Here is an 18,262-nt window from a genome sequence, read left to right on the forward strand (position 1 = left end):
GCGATGCGAAGTTACGACGCGTACTAAAAAGAGGTTGCTCGCGCTTGCATCATTTCCGATATGTTAAGGAGAAGAGCTATATGAAAACGCGACGATGACGAAAAACATACAGTAAAACTTTCTGATGTCATAAGTTTGTCGACAACATTCCAGTATTTTGCCGCCGAGCTTTAAAGCTTCCGTTTCTGATACTTGCATCACGTCGCAAGTTCAAAAATCCCATCTAAATGTGCGCATACAATGTGAACTGGCTAGGAGAAAGGGTCACCATGTGAATTAATTCAAACAAAGCAACAAGTTTGACAACTACATTATCTTTACTCAAATATATTTATAATACTGAAGGATAAAAATTAGCAGACAAGCCTAGTCCGTCGTAAACAGTGAACTTTAGGTCGTGTTAACAGAAGTAGAAGGAACGACCCCAAGCGCGCTCGGCTTCTCGCCAAAAACCTCTTGCAAAGTCTGCCTACTCACGATTAAACTTATCGAACTCCAAAAACATAATCCACAAGCCAGTGCACGACACGAGGATGGAAGAAGAAGGGAAAAATTAATCGGGTTAAAAAGTGCCGCTGATAGAATTAGTCGCGACGAAACAAGAGACATACTCTTTTACGAACAAGAAACCAGAGGCTAGAAGGTTGGAGGGAAGGGGAACGCGGCATATCATTGATTGATTTGACGATTGATTTGACCAAATCAATCTTCAAATTATCTTTTTCATTTCGGTTTGTCTTGTCATGTAATGATGCCAAGCACGCACCACAGCTTGCTTGTGCGCGTCGTGAATATCGTTAGTGTACCGATATATGTGTTTACGTTGCGTCCGTGGACTAAAGTTCCTAGATAAGAAGTTCGTACAAGCAGCAACATTCTTTGAAGTGCCGACTACGCGACGGGGCAGATTTTAGGAAGCGAATGGTGGCGCACAACACAAGGGTGAAATTAGTGGCGCCATTTCGTTCCGACGGAATGCGCTTCGTCATTCGTTTGGTTGTCTCTACTTGTAAAATTAGGCATCAAGGGACTTCACCGGGGACTAGTAGCAGAGTATACTAGCATTGGTGCTTTCGCCCTGCAGCTCAAAATCAGAAACCAATACTATTGCGCTCTATACCGACCCCCGCTACTTTCTGCCTAGGTGAGCATCATACAAAATACCAGGCTAGCAGTCGCACTGTACAGAAAAGACGCTCGACGCCCCTTGGGGCAGTGACCTTTCGCCATCTAAACTTGCACACAACAATATACTCGATATTTGTGCGTGAGTTAAAGTATACCACAAGTACTTTCTTGGATAACATTGTGGAACCTGCGAAAATCGTTGTATCGTCAATGTTTAGTTTCCTTCCATTCTCATCACACTCCGCAAAAAAAAAAAAAAGCTGTCCTATGTTAATCCACAGTAGGGTCACACCGCGATAGCTGCTACACGCCACGGCGAAGTTGTTGGCCCGACTGGCTCCGCTCTCACGAGTATGCACGACCTAGTTTTCTCTCCAAGGAACGGCGAGACCCGACAGAGCACCAGAGCGCCTTTCAGCGCCTAACAAGCAAGATCGACGCTAGCAGGCGGCAACGCTGCGCCGTACTGTTGTCGAGCTCCAGCGCGTTTGCCGGTTGGGGCCGCTCAGGGATCCACTAGTGCTCCACTAACAATGACGTAATGCGCAGGCCCTTCTACTAGACGATATTGGATGGATAGATAGGGGTGAACCCTTTCAATCGGGCAGCAGCTTGTGCCACCTACCGGAAGCTTTTCATTTCATTATTTAACTCAGATTAAATTTTGAATTAACTGAGAGTGACGAAGTATTTCCTATCGGGACGTCACTGTATAGCTGTGGACATCTAGCCGGTACTACTCGAGACTCATGCAGGGAGAAATCCAGGGAGAAACAAACACAGGTTTGTTTCCCCCTAAATTTATTGGCATCTTGACAATATCGTTTGGCCTTTGATCATGATAGAGTCCCGCGCTCCTGCCGGTTTATTAAGCATGTTCAGTCATAATTTTCTGTACTAAGTTTATTACTTTAGAAGGATAGGGGAGGAATAGAGGGGACGAGTGTTGTTTAAGGCCAACCGTCCATGTTAATAATTAATTCGCACACTCGAGTTAGCACATATCACTCTTGCAGCTGAGGCGGATTGCTCAGAAAAACACATATCGGTAGAAACTGGGGAGGCGCTGACCTGCACAAGCCACCATGCAGACGGACAGAAGCAAGAGCTTACGAACGAGGCGGTGCAGTCCAGGCAGCCCTGAGCTTTGAAGCGGTCAGTTGTTGTTGCAAGGGGCTCTCGGTTTCATTGCACTCAATAAAAGCATTTTTTTTTAGTTTTAGCCGGACTTAAAACCTTTAGGCCGTCCCTTTCCCGAGTCCCCGCCACTGACGACCTGTCCTCCAGCAACCGGCAACGTTCCACATTGCCACGGCCCCCGACGGTAAACACCGCAAGGTGCCCGTCGAGGTCCGAGGTCGAGGTTCGGTCCGCTTTAAACGAATTTAAATTGAAATTAAAGCGCGCTTAAAGTTCAGTTATAGTAATAGACTAAGTATACTTGCGCACCGTCGAATACCAAAAGGTGCCTAAGTATAATAAAAAAAAGTTTTTGAATGTTGACACTTCAGTTTGCACATGGTGTTTTAAATGGATTTCGAAGATGCAAACAAACCAGCGTGTTTATAATGAAATTGGTTTAAAAATCGAATATTGAACGTAACATCGGTGTCCTGGATTGCTAACCTTGCTTTATTTTTATTTTGCGTGGCAGGATGTCCTTATAATTTCCCTTGCCATTATAAACTTTTCTGCAGTCACTTCTGTTTTGTACCTTCGCATCTTAAGCATCTCTTCTGTTCATTTTTTTTAGATAGCCAACATACTTTTCTTTAGTACGTGCGTGTGTTGTGTTCAAGACACGTAATATCCGTTAAAAAAACCGAAACCTCCTTTATTGAATGCCGCTCAGAAAATGCCCGAGAAGTACATTCTTTAACAATGGGTAATAATTATATATACTTAATTTTACCGTGGTTATCGCAGTCAGCGCTTGGTTGGAGCTTCTCTATGGCAACTGTAATGCTCATGATAACAGGGCAGCAGTAAAATGTGCAGGATACGATTTCGGGAACGCGTCTTTAACTGAAGTGTCATCTCATTTTTATTTTTTGGTTTCTTAATTTTTGGTTGGTTATGTCACAACTCTTTCAGGATACCGTCCTCAGCATTTCTGGTGGCGCCACTGCAGTGTATTTGATCCTCCACCCTCTCCTACATAAAAAAACAAGCAAAAACATATTCGCCCATACGGCACATATAATATGATACTGCGAAAAAAAAAATGAGAACATGTTTTGAAGTTAAGTAGTTTTATCAACAGACTTCATAATGTGAAGGGGTTAAAGACAATCTTTAATATGGCACGGACGGGCTATAGAAATAAGGTATATAGAATTATTGTCGCCCGTATACAACACATCTATTTAGTCAACATAGTGGTCATTGAAAAATATTTAAGAGAGGTTGAAGAACACAATGCCACCAGTGCGCTGTCGTACAGGCAAATTATGCTAGAGAACCTGGCAAAACTTTCAAATTGACTTGTGCGTTCATTACTGAGTAAAGTTCATAGAAATGTGCCATATTGTTAATCAATATGGCATCATCAAATATGAATTCTTGAGGTGTGGGGTCGTCTTCAAAACTGTCCTCCCTATGCTGCCCGGGCGCCTGTAGGCACGAAAATGTGAGCGCGTTATTTTGATATTTAGCTGCAACAAGCAAACGTGCATTTATCGAATGAGTACTATGCAAGGGAGGGTGGGGAGGGGGGGGGGGGGGCAAAGGTGCCATTTTCGATTGGAATATCAGCCTCTGTTGCGCGGTGTTTCGACCAGCATGTGTAATGTGGTTGAGAAGAGACTTGCCGAGCCGCGATGATTGCCATGTTATTAATACTGCGGATACGCAACCGTAACAAATGTTTGGCGCCCAACATAAATCTAGTCAATGGTACAAGGACAGTCAGCATTATTCGGGCTCTCTCTGCAGTGTACAAATTTTGACTGATAGAGCATAATTGTAATAGAAGAATTACGCCACAATTACTAATTCACCCAGAAGAAATGTATAGGCTCAATTAAAACAGAATTAGTTTTGAATGATACGTAAACACCTATACTGTCGGTTAGCAAACATTAAAGCGTTTGCTAACCGGCAGCATTATTTTTTTAATACTGACGGTTATTATTTTTTTAATTTATTACTTTAAATTATTATATTATATTTAATTTTCTAATTAATTAATTTATTTAATGATTTAAATTAATAAAAGTATCGATTTAATAGCGAATATTGAAAGCAACAGTGAATCTTAGCAGATCAGATAATTAGAGTTCGCATTTCAAATTAATTTGGACTCTATATTTGAATTCAAAGAAAGCCTCAGTGCACCGCATGAGTTATATTGGACGCATTGAATCTGCGTTAAAAAAACCTGTTGGCAAAACGAAATGCGGTAGCTGCATTCTTAGCTTAAAGTTGTGTACTATACATTATTAATTTGGCGCCACTCTTCAGTCTCTGCCACTGCGTCACATGCTAATAGAAAGGCCAAGCGCAGACTCGATCTCAACTTTCCGTGCAGGATGACAACATGTCGCCAACACTGTCACATCATTCAACGGACAAATCGCCTGCACGTCCACACTTCTCATGTTTGAAGTTTGAGAGACTCTGATTTTAAGGTGTGCACAGTCAACATTAATGTCTTGTTGAACTATTTTTTGCTCAGACTTATTTGACACGACAATTCAGTCACTGTCGCTGCGTCACACGCCGGTAAACAGGTCAAGCGGAAACTCGAGCTAAACTTTTCATGCGAGGTGGCGACGGGTCGCCAACACAGTCACGTCACTCACCAGAAAAACCGCCTGCGCGTGCACACTACTCAAGTTTGAACTTCAAGAGACACTGATTTCAAACTGTGATTTGCACTGTCAACTATGATGTCCTGAACAGCTCTTTCTTACTCAAACAAATGTGACACGACCTTTCAGTTTGTCGCTGCGTCACATGCTAATAAAAAGGTCAAGCGCTAGCTCTAACTGAAATTTCTGTCTAATATGACAACAGGTCGCCAGCACTCACATCTTTCACCGGACTAACTGCCTGTACGTGCGCACTGCTCAGGTTTGAACTATAAGCGACTTTCATTCCAGGGGGTGATGTGCAGTGTAAACATCATTGTCTTCTGCAACTATTTCTTCCTGAAATCACTTGTTTTTGCATTGAATCTTATCTTTAAATATTTAATTTCCTTAATGTCTGTACCGTGTATCAACAATTTTTTTATTAAGTTTATCTCACTAAGTTAGAGCAATCTTCAAGGTGTTATACTGTATTAATAAAGAGTACAAAGCATTGCGTTCTTCTGATCTTACTTTTCAAAATTTACCTAGCAGTTAGTTTTTTTTTTGTTGTTGCAGTTTAGACACCTTTACGTTAAATGAAACTTGTATGTGTACATTTGGATATTTTTTTTCCTGATGAATATCCTCCCAGCCCCAAACAGAATGTGGTTATTTGTCTCAAATGTACGTTTGTAATTGCTATCTCAGTATTTGTGAATACGCGTTAAACAATTATACCAGGGCAATCCCTTGATACAAAAAAAAGAAGAAAATTGTGCCATCAAATTATTTTCACATTTTTTTTTATGCGCTACTTGAATAGCAGACAAGGTTTTCTTATCCCCAATGAGGATATGCGTGGTCTAACAAGAAAGTTAGCATAGAGTTCACTAGCTCAATGAACAGCGTAAAACAGTGTAGATATATATTTTGAAATTCAAAAATATATTTCAGTTTTTGTCCCATTACCGTAAAGCATGCTGCCATGATTATGCCTGAAAATGACTCATAGGTAGAGCTCTTCCCACAATTTTTCACAAAGTGTCAACAGAATTCCCTGAATTTGACGGCGCCCAACATATTTGGAGGATTCAAGTCAGTGGCGTAACTTTTATGCGTCTTGTTGTTTGTTGCACTTTCCCGGGGGAGGGGGGGGGGGGGGGGGGGGAGGTCACGCCCGAGAACGTATACTGCAAAAATATTTTTACCCATGAGTCGTACAACGTACCTGTGGTTTCATTTCTGTTTTCCGATTTCATGGTTTTAATTTTTTTTTTTAGCATGACGTAAAGTAGAAAAATAAACATATTGGTGTACGGATGGGTGCGATTACGTAGCTCAACCCCTAAAAAGGTTGTGTTGTCTGTCGTCATTGGTTATTATAAGTATGGAATTTCGGCTTTCATAACTGAGCACCAACGATATTATTTCTAAATGACATATTTTGCCTCGCCCTCTAAGTGACCGGTAATAAGAAATGTATTTGTGAAATATATGTTACAAATATTGATAAAATATCAGCCAAATCACTAAAAAGCTGATTTGGGACCGACACATTGCCAATGCGTGCTCCTCTGTATAGGTGTCGTTGGGGCCTCCAGGTCGAACACTATAATTAGCCCAATCCACCGTTTCTTTTAACTCATCTAGGATATACTGTGACAGCGTTAATGCTTGCGAGCCCTTAATTTTCGCGAATTTCGCGAATTGAAAAATTCGCGAAATTCAATGCAGGCTTCAGGAATTCGCGAAATTTAATGGCCGCGATTATGTCCTCTACGACCCGTTTCCGAAAAGTAGGGGACACGAAAATAAAGGGTTTCGCAGTACGGTGAAGACCAGATTTAGAGTGTTCGTGTGTTTGGCGACCCGTACACACGACAACACGAAAGAAGAGAGCAGGAGTTTTTGTGGGGCAGAAAGGAAGAGGGGGCAGGCGAAAGGTACGCTATTGTTTCAGAAAACATATGCCATACGAATACAGTTACCGGCGGCTCAGGAAACAGAGGCGTGACGAGCCGTTGGCATCCGATTGTAACTCGGCTGTCATACGATTGCGCAATCGAGAACTTCATGGTACGATTCATCGTGAAAACAGCGTGAAAATGAGCCACGCCCTGCTCTTCTTAAACTTCTAGTGGCTATAGCTGCCAAGCCCGCATAAAGGATAAAATAAAGTTTTAGATTTATTATGTATATTTTATAGCTTAATACAAAAATATCCATCGTAAATGCCAATTCGTTTGCTTTTTTTTTTTTACAGAGACCGGGATTAATGCAGCTGCAAGTAGTAATGTTTGCAATACAACTGCTTGCCAACACAGGGGTAAGGCCTTTTATTCAACCTTTCCGCAACCCCGGCCCAGCTCTCTTCCTATCTATCTCTTTCTCTTTTGTGCGCTTGCGCCGGAGTCTTGATGCTACACACCTAGTCTAGTACGTGTTTGTAGCAATTTCTGTACAAAATTAAATAAATTACAATCTACCGAAGTTTTAAAGTATCAGAGGGTTACCTCGGCAGTCTTTACAGCAAAAGAAAAAAAAAAAGTCAGAACAACAATATCGGACAGTCTCAGAAAGTCATTTTCTTCGATAGTTCTCTTCGCAATGTATAGGATGTCGCCGAATACGCATAGCGATGTAAACTTTTCGTAAAAGCTGCAATTTGCAGGGGCGTTTTACCTTGTAAAATTACCAGGCGTGGGTCCCTTTCTGTGACCATTGGGGCCAAAAGACTTGCGAATGTCATCGGCGGACGGAGACGCACACGATCGAGTCAAATGGCGGGCAGCTTTCGGCGCACTGTTTGTAGATGGCGCGACCTTCTTGTTTAGGCTAGAGCCCCTTCATGTTTCCAAAGTAGCGCAAGGTGCGTCGATACAGGAGGCACGTGAAACGTACAGCTTTCGAGAAGATCATGGCGGCACAGCGCATCACTGAGCTGGCTTTCAGATGCCATGTTTTTCCCTGAAGCGGCGCGCCGCACGTGTTTCGAGCATTTCCTCTACAAGGAATGGCTCTACTTTTCCCAGAAGAGTGGGGTTTCAGTTCCGGCTAGAATGACTCTTACCGCTCATTCACACTAGAAGCGGATCCGCTTTCGCAAAGCGGTTGCGAACGCGGTTGTATAAAGATCCAGTACGACTGCACGCGCACTCGATGACATCGAGTGCATGCACGTGCAATTGTACTGGATCTTTATACAACCGCGCTCGCAACCGCTTTGCGAACGCGGATCCGCTTCCACTGTGAATGAGCGGTTAGGCTCCACAGGGGAGCCAGAGTTGCGTGACTTTTTCCCACGTGTTGTTGCGCCGCTATATCACCGAGATCGATTACGTGAGAAGCAGAGAATAGGGAGTTCTAGAATAGCACACGCTAAAGCTTTGCGTACGCAAAGAATAGCGTCATTGCCACTGCGCATGCGCCGAACGCTAACCACGTTTTGCGCTCCGCGTGCACTGTTTTAGCGTGCGAAATTTCTCGGAAATTGCGTGCGTACGCAAAGAGTCTGTGCTCTCCTCCAAGGAGAATTCGTGAGGATAAGTTGGCTAAAGCCAAGACGAGCACAGTTTAAAAAATGGCGGCTCCATGACCATGGCTGTGGCAGCTTTGACGGCGTCGTGAGCGCGACGTCGAGGGCGTCCTCGCGACTGCGATCTTCAATACGGGACGACATTGCACTCGGTTCGGAAAACCCAGTAAGGTGGGCAACGATCACCGTGAACTTTAGGCTTGCGACGCGCGAACATTTATCGGCGAAGGTCAGTACACGAGACCTCTCTTGCCGAGGCGACGCATTCGGACACGACCGGTCGACCGCTCGTGTCGAATTCTCCAGTTTAAACAAATCGAAAATTTTACTCCGTTCCAGAAAAAGCTTATTTTTTTCTCAAGTTACAGCATTTCATGTCTGAAATAAAAGTGGTGACCGTATCTTGATGGCGTTGCAAGCGCGAGATGCTTGGGCTTTTGTGTCGCGGCGAAGCGCTATTCTAAGACTCTCATGCGTCGTGTACGCTAACGCAAGAGCAAAATTTAGCTCTAGCGTGCGCTAAAATTACGTACGTTATGCTACAACTCAATAATTTTTTCACCGTGTAGGAAAGCTACTGTTACGGTCGCTTCGCCGGCGTTGCACGCGCCCCGGCGTATGTCCCCCTGCTTGTGCCTCCTTCTCCTCCTTTCCAGTTTTTATTGCGCGGCGGCGCGTGCGGCGCCGCTATTCGCCAAATTCAGTCACGTGACGAACAAAGAATTTCTGGCCGTGCAGGAAATGGGTGCTACGGGCACCCGCCGACGATGAACGCGCAACTTTGGCTCCAGCAGCGAGTCTATAGGGAGTATTCACTGGACGCCATATTTGTGGGTGTTGTTTAGACCGCATGCTCAGAACGAGCTGACATCAATAGGCTGCTAAGACCGGCACTCTTGATGGTGCGGAATGCACGTTGCAAAAAAACTGTGGAAGCTCGCCCTCAGCGCTCGCTCAGCATTTGCGCACACAGCTATGGCCCGCCAGTGAATACTCCCTACATAAAAAAAACTAGTTCCGGCTTGATTTAATATATATATATATATATATATATATATATATATATATATATATGAACAAATATGTGCAGATGAATGAACCGTACTTAATCCAATGAATCAAAGAATCAAAGTTTCCAGGAACCCGCCGAAAGCCAAAAATTGGCGGAGCCAGTTTTTGTTTTTCTCGATATATATATATCGAGTTTTTCTCGATATATATATATATATATCGAGACTGCCCGCGACGACCCTGGTCTCTAAAATAAACACAGTGATTTTGTAAGCTTTGGTTTAAAAACAAATACGGACAATGATAGCAAAACTCGTGGCAAAAATATAGAAGAAAACACGGTTGCACAAAGACGGCGCTCTCGCTGCCGACACATGTTGTTTGCGCGTGGTCTGCTCTTTTTCGCTGGTCGGCTACACAAGTTGCGCCATCTATCAATACATGCGCCAAACGAGACCCGCCTCTGGAGTTTGTCGTCTGCGTCGCCGTCCCCCGTTGACCCTGGGTTTTTTATTTTTGTCTATTATTTTTTGCGCAGCGTGTGTGGCAAATAGCTCGAACGCACCTGTAAAATACAGCTTAGACGAAAAGTTTATATTGCTAAGTGCAGGTGCCCATTTTGACGGCCCGTTTTAGATAGAGCCTCGGCCTTTCAAGTACTCCATATAAGATGCTTAAAATCCCCAAACACCCCATAAAACTGACCGGAAAAATTGGCGCTTACATGTAGTCGTCTCTACATTTTATCAAACTTTAGTGATCCATTCCACCTTGCATAATTTGGAAGGCGTAGCTATTCTTCATAAAAATAAAGTCAACCTCTTTGCCATGATTACCAGAGGACGACAAGGAGGAATGCCGACCTAGCGACAACGTTACTGGAGCAAGCTCAGTTTCGTGGCTCCCTATTCTCGCCTGCAGAGGCGAGTGGCCGAGGTGGCGGTCACGGGAACTAGCGGCGCTGCAGTCAGATCTTGCTTTCCTATCTCGCGCATTGTCTGCTACCACTGCGTTGAGAGCTTCCTTTTCTTTTTCTTTTCTTCCTTTTTTTTACTTCCATCTGTATAATAGCCAAAAAAAAAAAAAAGATGATGAAGATGAAGTGTAATACACCACAAAGATCAGAGTCAGCGCATTGTGAGTGTTCTTTGAGTGTTTGAAATTTTTTTATGTGTGCGTCTTTTGCCTTGCGCTGTGAAGTGTTATTATGCGTCACCAACTCGCCCAAGCTCAAGTATTGCTATTCAAACTTGGCGGGCTAGACAATCCGGAAGGAAGACTCGACTTAGGGACAGAACGAGCGGGTTGGTATGGATACTGCAGCGCTGCTAGTTCTCGTGACCGCCACTGAGCCCACGTCGCAGGCGGAGCTGTGAAACTGAGCTTGCTCGAGTAACATGGCTAGCGAAGGCTGCGCTTGTGGCGCCATTTTTATATTGGCGCAGCAATAAGACGACACTTTCAATCAAGGCGGACTACACAATTATTTGCTTTTTGTACGTTATTCTGGGAGATGGCGCCTCAACCGTAATCCTCGCTAACTCGGTTGTCTGCGTCGTCGTGCAGCGTTGATCCTGACAAGAATATTGATATCAATTCTCACAAGTGCCCTGCTTCCATTGAACAAGGAAATGTCATTGATGTGCCATATGATCAAGGAAGTATTGTAGACGGTCATGCCCAACCAAAATTTACCTCTGTGGCTTTGGCAGTGGTAGTTGTTAGGCCCCTTATAGGAAAAAAAAAAAGCATATGTATGAACGCAAGGCCGCACTCTGCAGCAGAGACACTGTTCTCCCTTTTCCCCTCGTTTCCACTCACTGTTAACCGTAGCACACTTTGCATGGTCTTTTGCATTTGTTTTTATTTAAAAATACGCATAACATTGCCTATGATTATTTCATGTGATATTGTGGGATAAGGGTCATATGGGTGAATATGATTTGCTTCAAAGGGGCCCTAAAAAGACTGCTGCCAGTGTGGACGAAACGGTGTGCACTGGATTCTGATATCTAGCTGTAAGACACCAACATTAGTCATTCCTTCAATCAGAGCTGTTTAAAATGGAACACAACGCGGGTGACGGGTGCGGCAGAATGCATAATTACAGATTGAAATCACAGCCTCCTAATTAACGTGGCACTTCTGCCGGCCTTTGTCATGGGATTGAAAATATACTTACTGGGTCATGATATATAAAGTGTTGTTGAAGCTAGGGTTACACAATAAAAATGCTGAGTCTGATCATCAAATGGTATTAATCGAGGCAATATTCAACCGGGTTAGGTGATGAGCCAAGAAACTGAGGGAGATGAGGCATAGCTAGCGCGGGAACATCAGAAACCTGAGCTCTGGTTCGAACGTTTTGAGTAGACCCTAATGCTAACTGCCTCTATTTCCACTGCCACAGCTGCCTCTATACTTACTAAGCATGGCAGTTCGACGACGGAACCTTAGAGTGCCCCGTCGCAGACTTGGAGCGCGAGGATGTGGTAGCAGAGAGCATTTCTCGGGGAACCTGGACGTCAGCGCACAGCTTTTGCAGCGTGGAGGACACGAAATATGGCATTCAAAACCCGACGAGAAAAAAAGCGGTAGCGCGAGGAACGAGAGGAGCACGGGCGGAGATTCCATCTCTCAGGAGAAGTGTGTTTCGGCGACTCGCCACAGTGGGGCGCCCGTCACGTGGCTCTCTTCTCATCCGTTGTCTGCCGCGCTACCTTTTCAATTTCGGCGGCCGCTTTTCGTGGCGATCTGCCAGGCCTTGTCAGTATATAGAAGTCTATGCCACTACACTGGGAAAACGCATTTGAGTGCGGGTGCCAAACGCAAAACGCCGGCCTTCCGGGTTCTAACGCGCTCGAATGCGAAAGCTGAACGCCGGACGCGGAGTTATGCGCTCTCACATGTTCGACAAGTGCATTAGAGACATTGGTAGCTAGCTTTAGGCTAACGCACTAAGCATTCTGACAGCTCGGCGTTCTGACGTCACTGCGCGCTTTTGCCTCCTTCTCTCTATCTCACTCGTTCAGTTACTTGGCGCATAATAGACTGCATGCTGCAAGGACAGGCATCATTATTTGAGCTCTTTCTGCAGTGCATCAATTTGGGGGTAAGAAAACTTTATAACGTTTAATAGAGCTACTACGCCAATGAAAGGCAGTTCGCTAAAGGAAAATTCGTATCAATATTTGCACCGCATATGCTCAATTAAAACGGCAAAGCTTTTAAATACTATGTTTCATAGCGACTGCGTAACCCTCCTAAAAGAGTAAAATAAATCACATATGATTCTTGGAATAGACATATCAGAACTCATGTAAATTATATAGGCACATAGCATAAGTTTTTATGTAATTTTGTGAGCTTGAATATGCTTAGTGAACCAATTCGTAAAACACTTTCACTAGGGAAACATGCTGAACATTGGAATGTAGTTACTGGTGGTGATGAAATCGGTCTTATTTGTAGCACCGATAAGGCTGAATCAATAACGTTATAAAAGCTACATTTGAATGTAGTCACGACTGTATTTTGCGATTCCAATAAACATTAGGAGCGTCTCACGCCCAATATTTGAAGGTTTTAATTTGTTTCAAAAACCCTACTTATGCTGTCAAAACAAGCTGCTAGCTGCGATTTTACGTTAAGGCTCTGCTTTATGCAGGCACATTTGACGTAATTACGGTCAATGGGAAAGCGAGCTAATATACGTTAACCATGATGATTTTAACCCAAGACTGGGACAGAAGGACGACCTTGTTTTACTATGGAAGAGAAAGTAAGAGGGACAGACGAAGTCTCTAACACAGCTAATAATTTTATTCAGCCAACCTCTTTATATACATAACTAAAAGCGCCGCAAAACCACCTAACAGCCTGTTTTTATAGTCGCGCGCTCAACCTTCAACCACATCACGAAACAAACTGAGTCCCCCTAAACCTCTCGGTTTAGACAAAAACATTCTTGACAGCTAGAGGCCACAAACATATGCAATATTTTTGAGCTAAATACCCCTCCCCCCCCCCCGCCCCCCCCCCCCCCCCACACACACACACACACAGTTATACCTTTGGTTAGTTTAGAGGTAAAGCTTGTGAACTACGTTTTCCGAAGACCCCTCTAAAAAAAAACGTTTTAACCGTGACACACAGCAAAAGTATATAGATGTGTAGATTCAGAGCTGCAGATGCTGCTTTAAGGGTGGAACCTTGGCTGCGTGCCACGGTTAAAAAGGTTCTTATTTTTTGGTAGTGTGGTCTTTTGAGATAGGAGTTTCGAAGCTTTTCGTCTGAACCAACCAAAGGTATCCCTGTGTGTGTATGTGTGTTGTAGTTCAAAAGCATTGCTTACTTTGTTTTGTGACCTTTAGCTGTCTGGAAGCTTTTCGACTAAACTTGACGGTGGTTATGCTTTGTGGGTGGCCTCACATATATTTCTTTTGTGATGTGGGGGAAGGTTATGCGAGCGACCCTAAAAACAGGATATCGATGGTTTTGTGGTGGTGGTAGTTTTCTATATAAGGCGGTTGGTTGAATAAAATATTTGCTGATTTAGAGGCATTGTACATTCCTGTTACTTTCTCTTCCACTATAAAAAGTTTCCTCCTTCTGCCCCAGACTCGGGTTAAAAACATTATGGTCTATTTAACGCGATTCTTAAGCCTACGCCACTGCTTCAGGTCTACTAAAAATGCCCCCCAAAAAACTTGAATTCAACTTCAGTGGAAAATAGCACGTTGAAAACACTCACATCTTCGACAGGACAAGCCCTTGTTAAAACTGTTCACGCAAGTTTTAATATCAAGATACATTGAATGTTTAAGGGCAGTGTGCACAATAAACATTCATGTTTTTTTTTTTAATCTGTTTCTGTTTAAGCAAATTGTCTTCGGCTTGAACGTTAGGTTTAGAAATAAAAATTCATAAATGCTTGTACTATGTAAACTACAGTCTCATAAGTTTATTGCACCCAACAGGAACAGTCCCCAGGGTGTTACCGTTTGGTGAAGAAGCTGTCACACAATACTTTTTCTTGTATTACATATACATCTACCCAGCAGCTCATTAGTTTTTTTTAAAGAACGACATTCATTATTACTATGCGGCAGTCGATTCCATAGCTGAGCACGCAAGCAGAACTCTATGCTGCTTTTTGTTTCTTTCTGCTGAATCTAATCTGAACTAGATCATAATGACGCGCCCCGCATTTTTACGTACTTACTCCTCTGTGAATACGATCTAAACACAAAGTTGAAATGGGTTCACATGAAGCAAAAACACGTTTGCAGTGGCTCGCTCCATATTTATTAGGACGATTTTTAAAGGAAGATAGGATACTAGCGCAGTTCCTAAAATAAATGAAAAATACCACCGTCCAAATGTTCTCATATTTTACCTACACATATGGCGTAGAGGATTACCTAGTTGACAAACATAGCAAGACAATAAATGAATAAATCATTTAGCTTCCCTTGCGACCACTATTGTTAGTAATAGAGAACAAGAGAAAGGCTTCATAAGCGGGGTCCTAACCATCGCTAGTAGACATATGGCAACATGCACAGATGATTATTTGAGATAGCCAGTTGATCTAAGTCTACGAAAAATTAACATCTGTCTGAAGATGTTAGTAGAGACACACGAACGCGGACTTTAAATTAGACAAGAAATATCAATTTACTGCTATGTGTGGACGCTCGAAGAACTCTGATATCTAGCAAAAACGTCCATAATGAGAAAAATTTGTTATAACAGACCGAATTCAAGTTTACAAATAATAAATTAGAGGCGTGGCCACGGCAGCTTATTTAGGAAATATTGTCTTAATTACCTCCGGCTAAGTTTACGATGTAAGTGTCCTGCATTTACTTTTACACATAAAAAGAAGGACATGACCTATGCATACTCTTCACGTTTGTCATCCGCATCCGTAACATTGTAGGAAAAGGTCTAGTAGCTCATTAGGCCTAATATTCCAGCAAAATCAAACAGTTGTGCTCAACCATATGAAATATTGAGACCCTGGGGGCTCTTTGTAGCCCAAGGGCTTCAATAAACTGCCCTTCTTTTACCCGTACCGTCACAGGGTAAGTAGATTTGGCTATTAATAGCCAAACTGGGCTATTTGTATTAGGCGTCGAAATCGTGTGATGACCGTAGCTTATGGGGTTACAGTTAAAACATTTCGAATTATTCCTTCATATCGGCAGCAAGTACACCCTAAATTAATTTAGGATAGTAAGAATATAAGGCGAAATAGTTTTAATATATGCAGATGAGTTACAGCCCCAGCCCTAAAAAACGAAAAGCAGAAAAAAAAAAGCGCGATGATCACACGACGTGATCCTTTTAGACAGCGACCAGTTTGCTGCTTATTCCACGATATGACAATGACGATCAATTGAAATTGCGCCGATCGAGCGTCATACGGTGATCTGATATCGAAATGGCGTTGCGGTGATTTAGCGTCGATACGTTGTTGATGAATAAATGATTTTAAGGTCGCGATGTGTTTCCACGCCAAGTTCAGCGGGGAAACTTAATTCATGCTTAGGTCACGTGACGTAAATTTTTCCGCTAAATGTAGCGGACAACTTAAATTTTTCTGTAGGTGTCTTGACGTGAGGTCACGTGAGATGAGTTATCCCGCGAAATCCAGCGAAGAAACTGAATTGATGCATATCTCACGCGACGTCAATTTTCCCGCTAAATTTAGCAGAAAAACTGAATTGATGCATAGTTAACGTGACGTCAATTTCCCCCCTAAATTTCGTGGATAAACTTTTTGTTCACGCTCACGCCGTCAGAAAACCGGGAAACAAACCACTAACAACTGTCACTGTAAAAAAAAAAGAAAAAAAAAAAAGGTTTAAAACTGTTTTAACAGTTTTGTGAAACCCGATAGAGCACAATCCCTCGAATGCTGCCTTCCTCATTGAGCAGTGACAGCTTAGGTAGCTGTGTCGCCGCACACAATAGCCCTGGAGCTGTCCACAGCGCGCACGTGCACTCTCTTGACGCACGCTCAACTGGCTGCTTGCGCCATGTGTCGCGCGTTCTTTCGTGGGCACTTTCGTTTCGCACGTTCTTCGGTTCTACAGTTAGTGTAGACAATAACATAGCGTCATGAACGTTGAAATTACGAGGCTGTAATTATATAATATTGATCTCTATATTTATTTCTACGACACGTCTCGTGTGTTCATGTGAACTATTTAACGCGTGTGTTTATATAGCGAAGGAATATGTATAAATCAGTATTAAGGCTCAGTAATTTTTATAGTCCATATGTTGTCACCGCGTTCTACATCGAAAAAGTTTGGTCTTTTTTCTGCAGACATATTTCTCTGTTTACATATGTCTAGGTGGATTCAATAATTTCACAATTAATAATAATAATAATAATAATAATAATAATAATAATCGTACTACTACTACTACTACTACTACTACTACTACTACTAAAAATATTAATAATAATCTTTATTTGCTCTTTGCATTTCGCATATAAAAGGAAGACAGTGGAAACTGCAAAAGATGTAGCTTGACTAGGGCTCGCCCGCTTCACACATCATGTCATACAACCGCAAAATAACTTTAACAACACAGTATAACTGTGTAATACGCATACGCAAAATATAAGCATATGACATTCGTCCCCAGACAAATCTCCTGAGTGCATAGTTGGAAAACACGTTCTTTTTCACTTTCACGTGTTTTGTTTCAGCCAAACTAATAACAAAACTCCTAAACGACGACGTTGATCCGTGCACGGATTTTTACGGCTATGTGTGCAATAACTGGATGTTTCACAACCCTATTCCGGATGTAAAGAACGTCATCGGCGGCTTGCATTCTCTCGACGACCAAGTTTTGATTGATTTGAAAGGTATGTAATGTGTAGACTAAGTAGTAACTACCTGGAGCTTTTGCGGAATGCCACAGCGAACCTCGCACAATAAGTTTTTCCCGCCAACTCAAAACGTTCGGCATTCTCCTCCCGAATGCAGGCAAAACTGGCTATTAACGGACGTTGGATTATACAATATTAATGAAAGGTGTTCAAAATATTAATAAAAAATATTAGCACAAAAGACAAAAAACAAGGGAGGACAGAACAGGACAAGCGTTACTTTTAACTGACGTTTAATGAAAAATGAAGGAAGAAAAATACGAAGATAAATCTGCATAAAAAATGAAAAAGAAACGAAAAGTGATTGCGGTAAGAAAAAAAGTTAATAGAAAAAAAATTATGACGAGGGAAAATTATTCAAAAATTAAAAACAAAAGTTATTGAAAAATGTAGGAAATAGCGGAAAGTAAAGTCATTCACACTGAAAATACACGCACACCAGAAAAAAGCGCGACGTGAGTGACCTTTTTTCTGGTGTGCGTGCATTTTCAATGTGAGTGAGTTTACTTTGGGCTATTTCCTACATTATGAATACCGAACTCGCCCAAGCATCCATTCTAGAAGAAAACTAGTTTAGAAATACAAAAGAGGCCATCGTAGTTCCCTGGGTGATACGTTCACTGATGGCGCTCTTATGTAGGATTTGCTTCTTTTTGCGATGACCTGGGCTTCGTATATTCCCCTTGTTCTTTTTGCCGTGGAACCTCCTCAATCCCCTGCGCTAGCGAACAACGGGGTGCACCCACCATCCCTTACATGTAAGGGTAGGTGACCTGACCGGGAGGATTTTAGAGAAAGTTCGCTCTCTCTGAGCCTCATATTGACGCGTTTTCAGGTCTGGCCCACATAAGCATATCCATGTGAAAACGGTATCTCATA

General features: G+C 42.7%; 1 protein-coding gene across 1 annotated transcript in view; it reads left to right on the top strand.

Annotated features, from left to right (window-relative positions):
* Window positions 1-3,947: 3,947 nt before the first annotated feature.
* The window catches only part of LOC8035500 (neprilysin-1-like), a 90,502-nt gene continuing 76,187 nt past the window's right edge, over window positions 3,948-18,262 (top strand). The window contains exons 1-3 of the mRNA XM_040214774.1: window positions 3,948-4,023; window positions 7,186-7,248; window positions 17,198-17,359. Of these exons, the coding sequence (XP_040070708.1) occupies window positions 3,948-4,023; window positions 7,186-7,248; window positions 17,198-17,359 (301 nt within the window). The remainder of the gene's footprint in view (window positions 4,024-7,185; window positions 7,249-17,197; window positions 17,360-18,262) is intronic.

Source organism: Ixodes scapularis, unplaced genomic scaffold (genome assembly GCF_016920785.2).
Source record: "Ixodes scapularis isolate PalLabHiFi unplaced genomic scaffold, ASM1692078v2 PGA_scaffold1__304_contigs__length_218370807, whole genome shotgun sequence".
Taxonomy (NCBI): Eukaryota; Metazoa; Arthropoda; class Arachnida; order Ixodida; family Ixodidae; genus Ixodes; species Ixodes scapularis.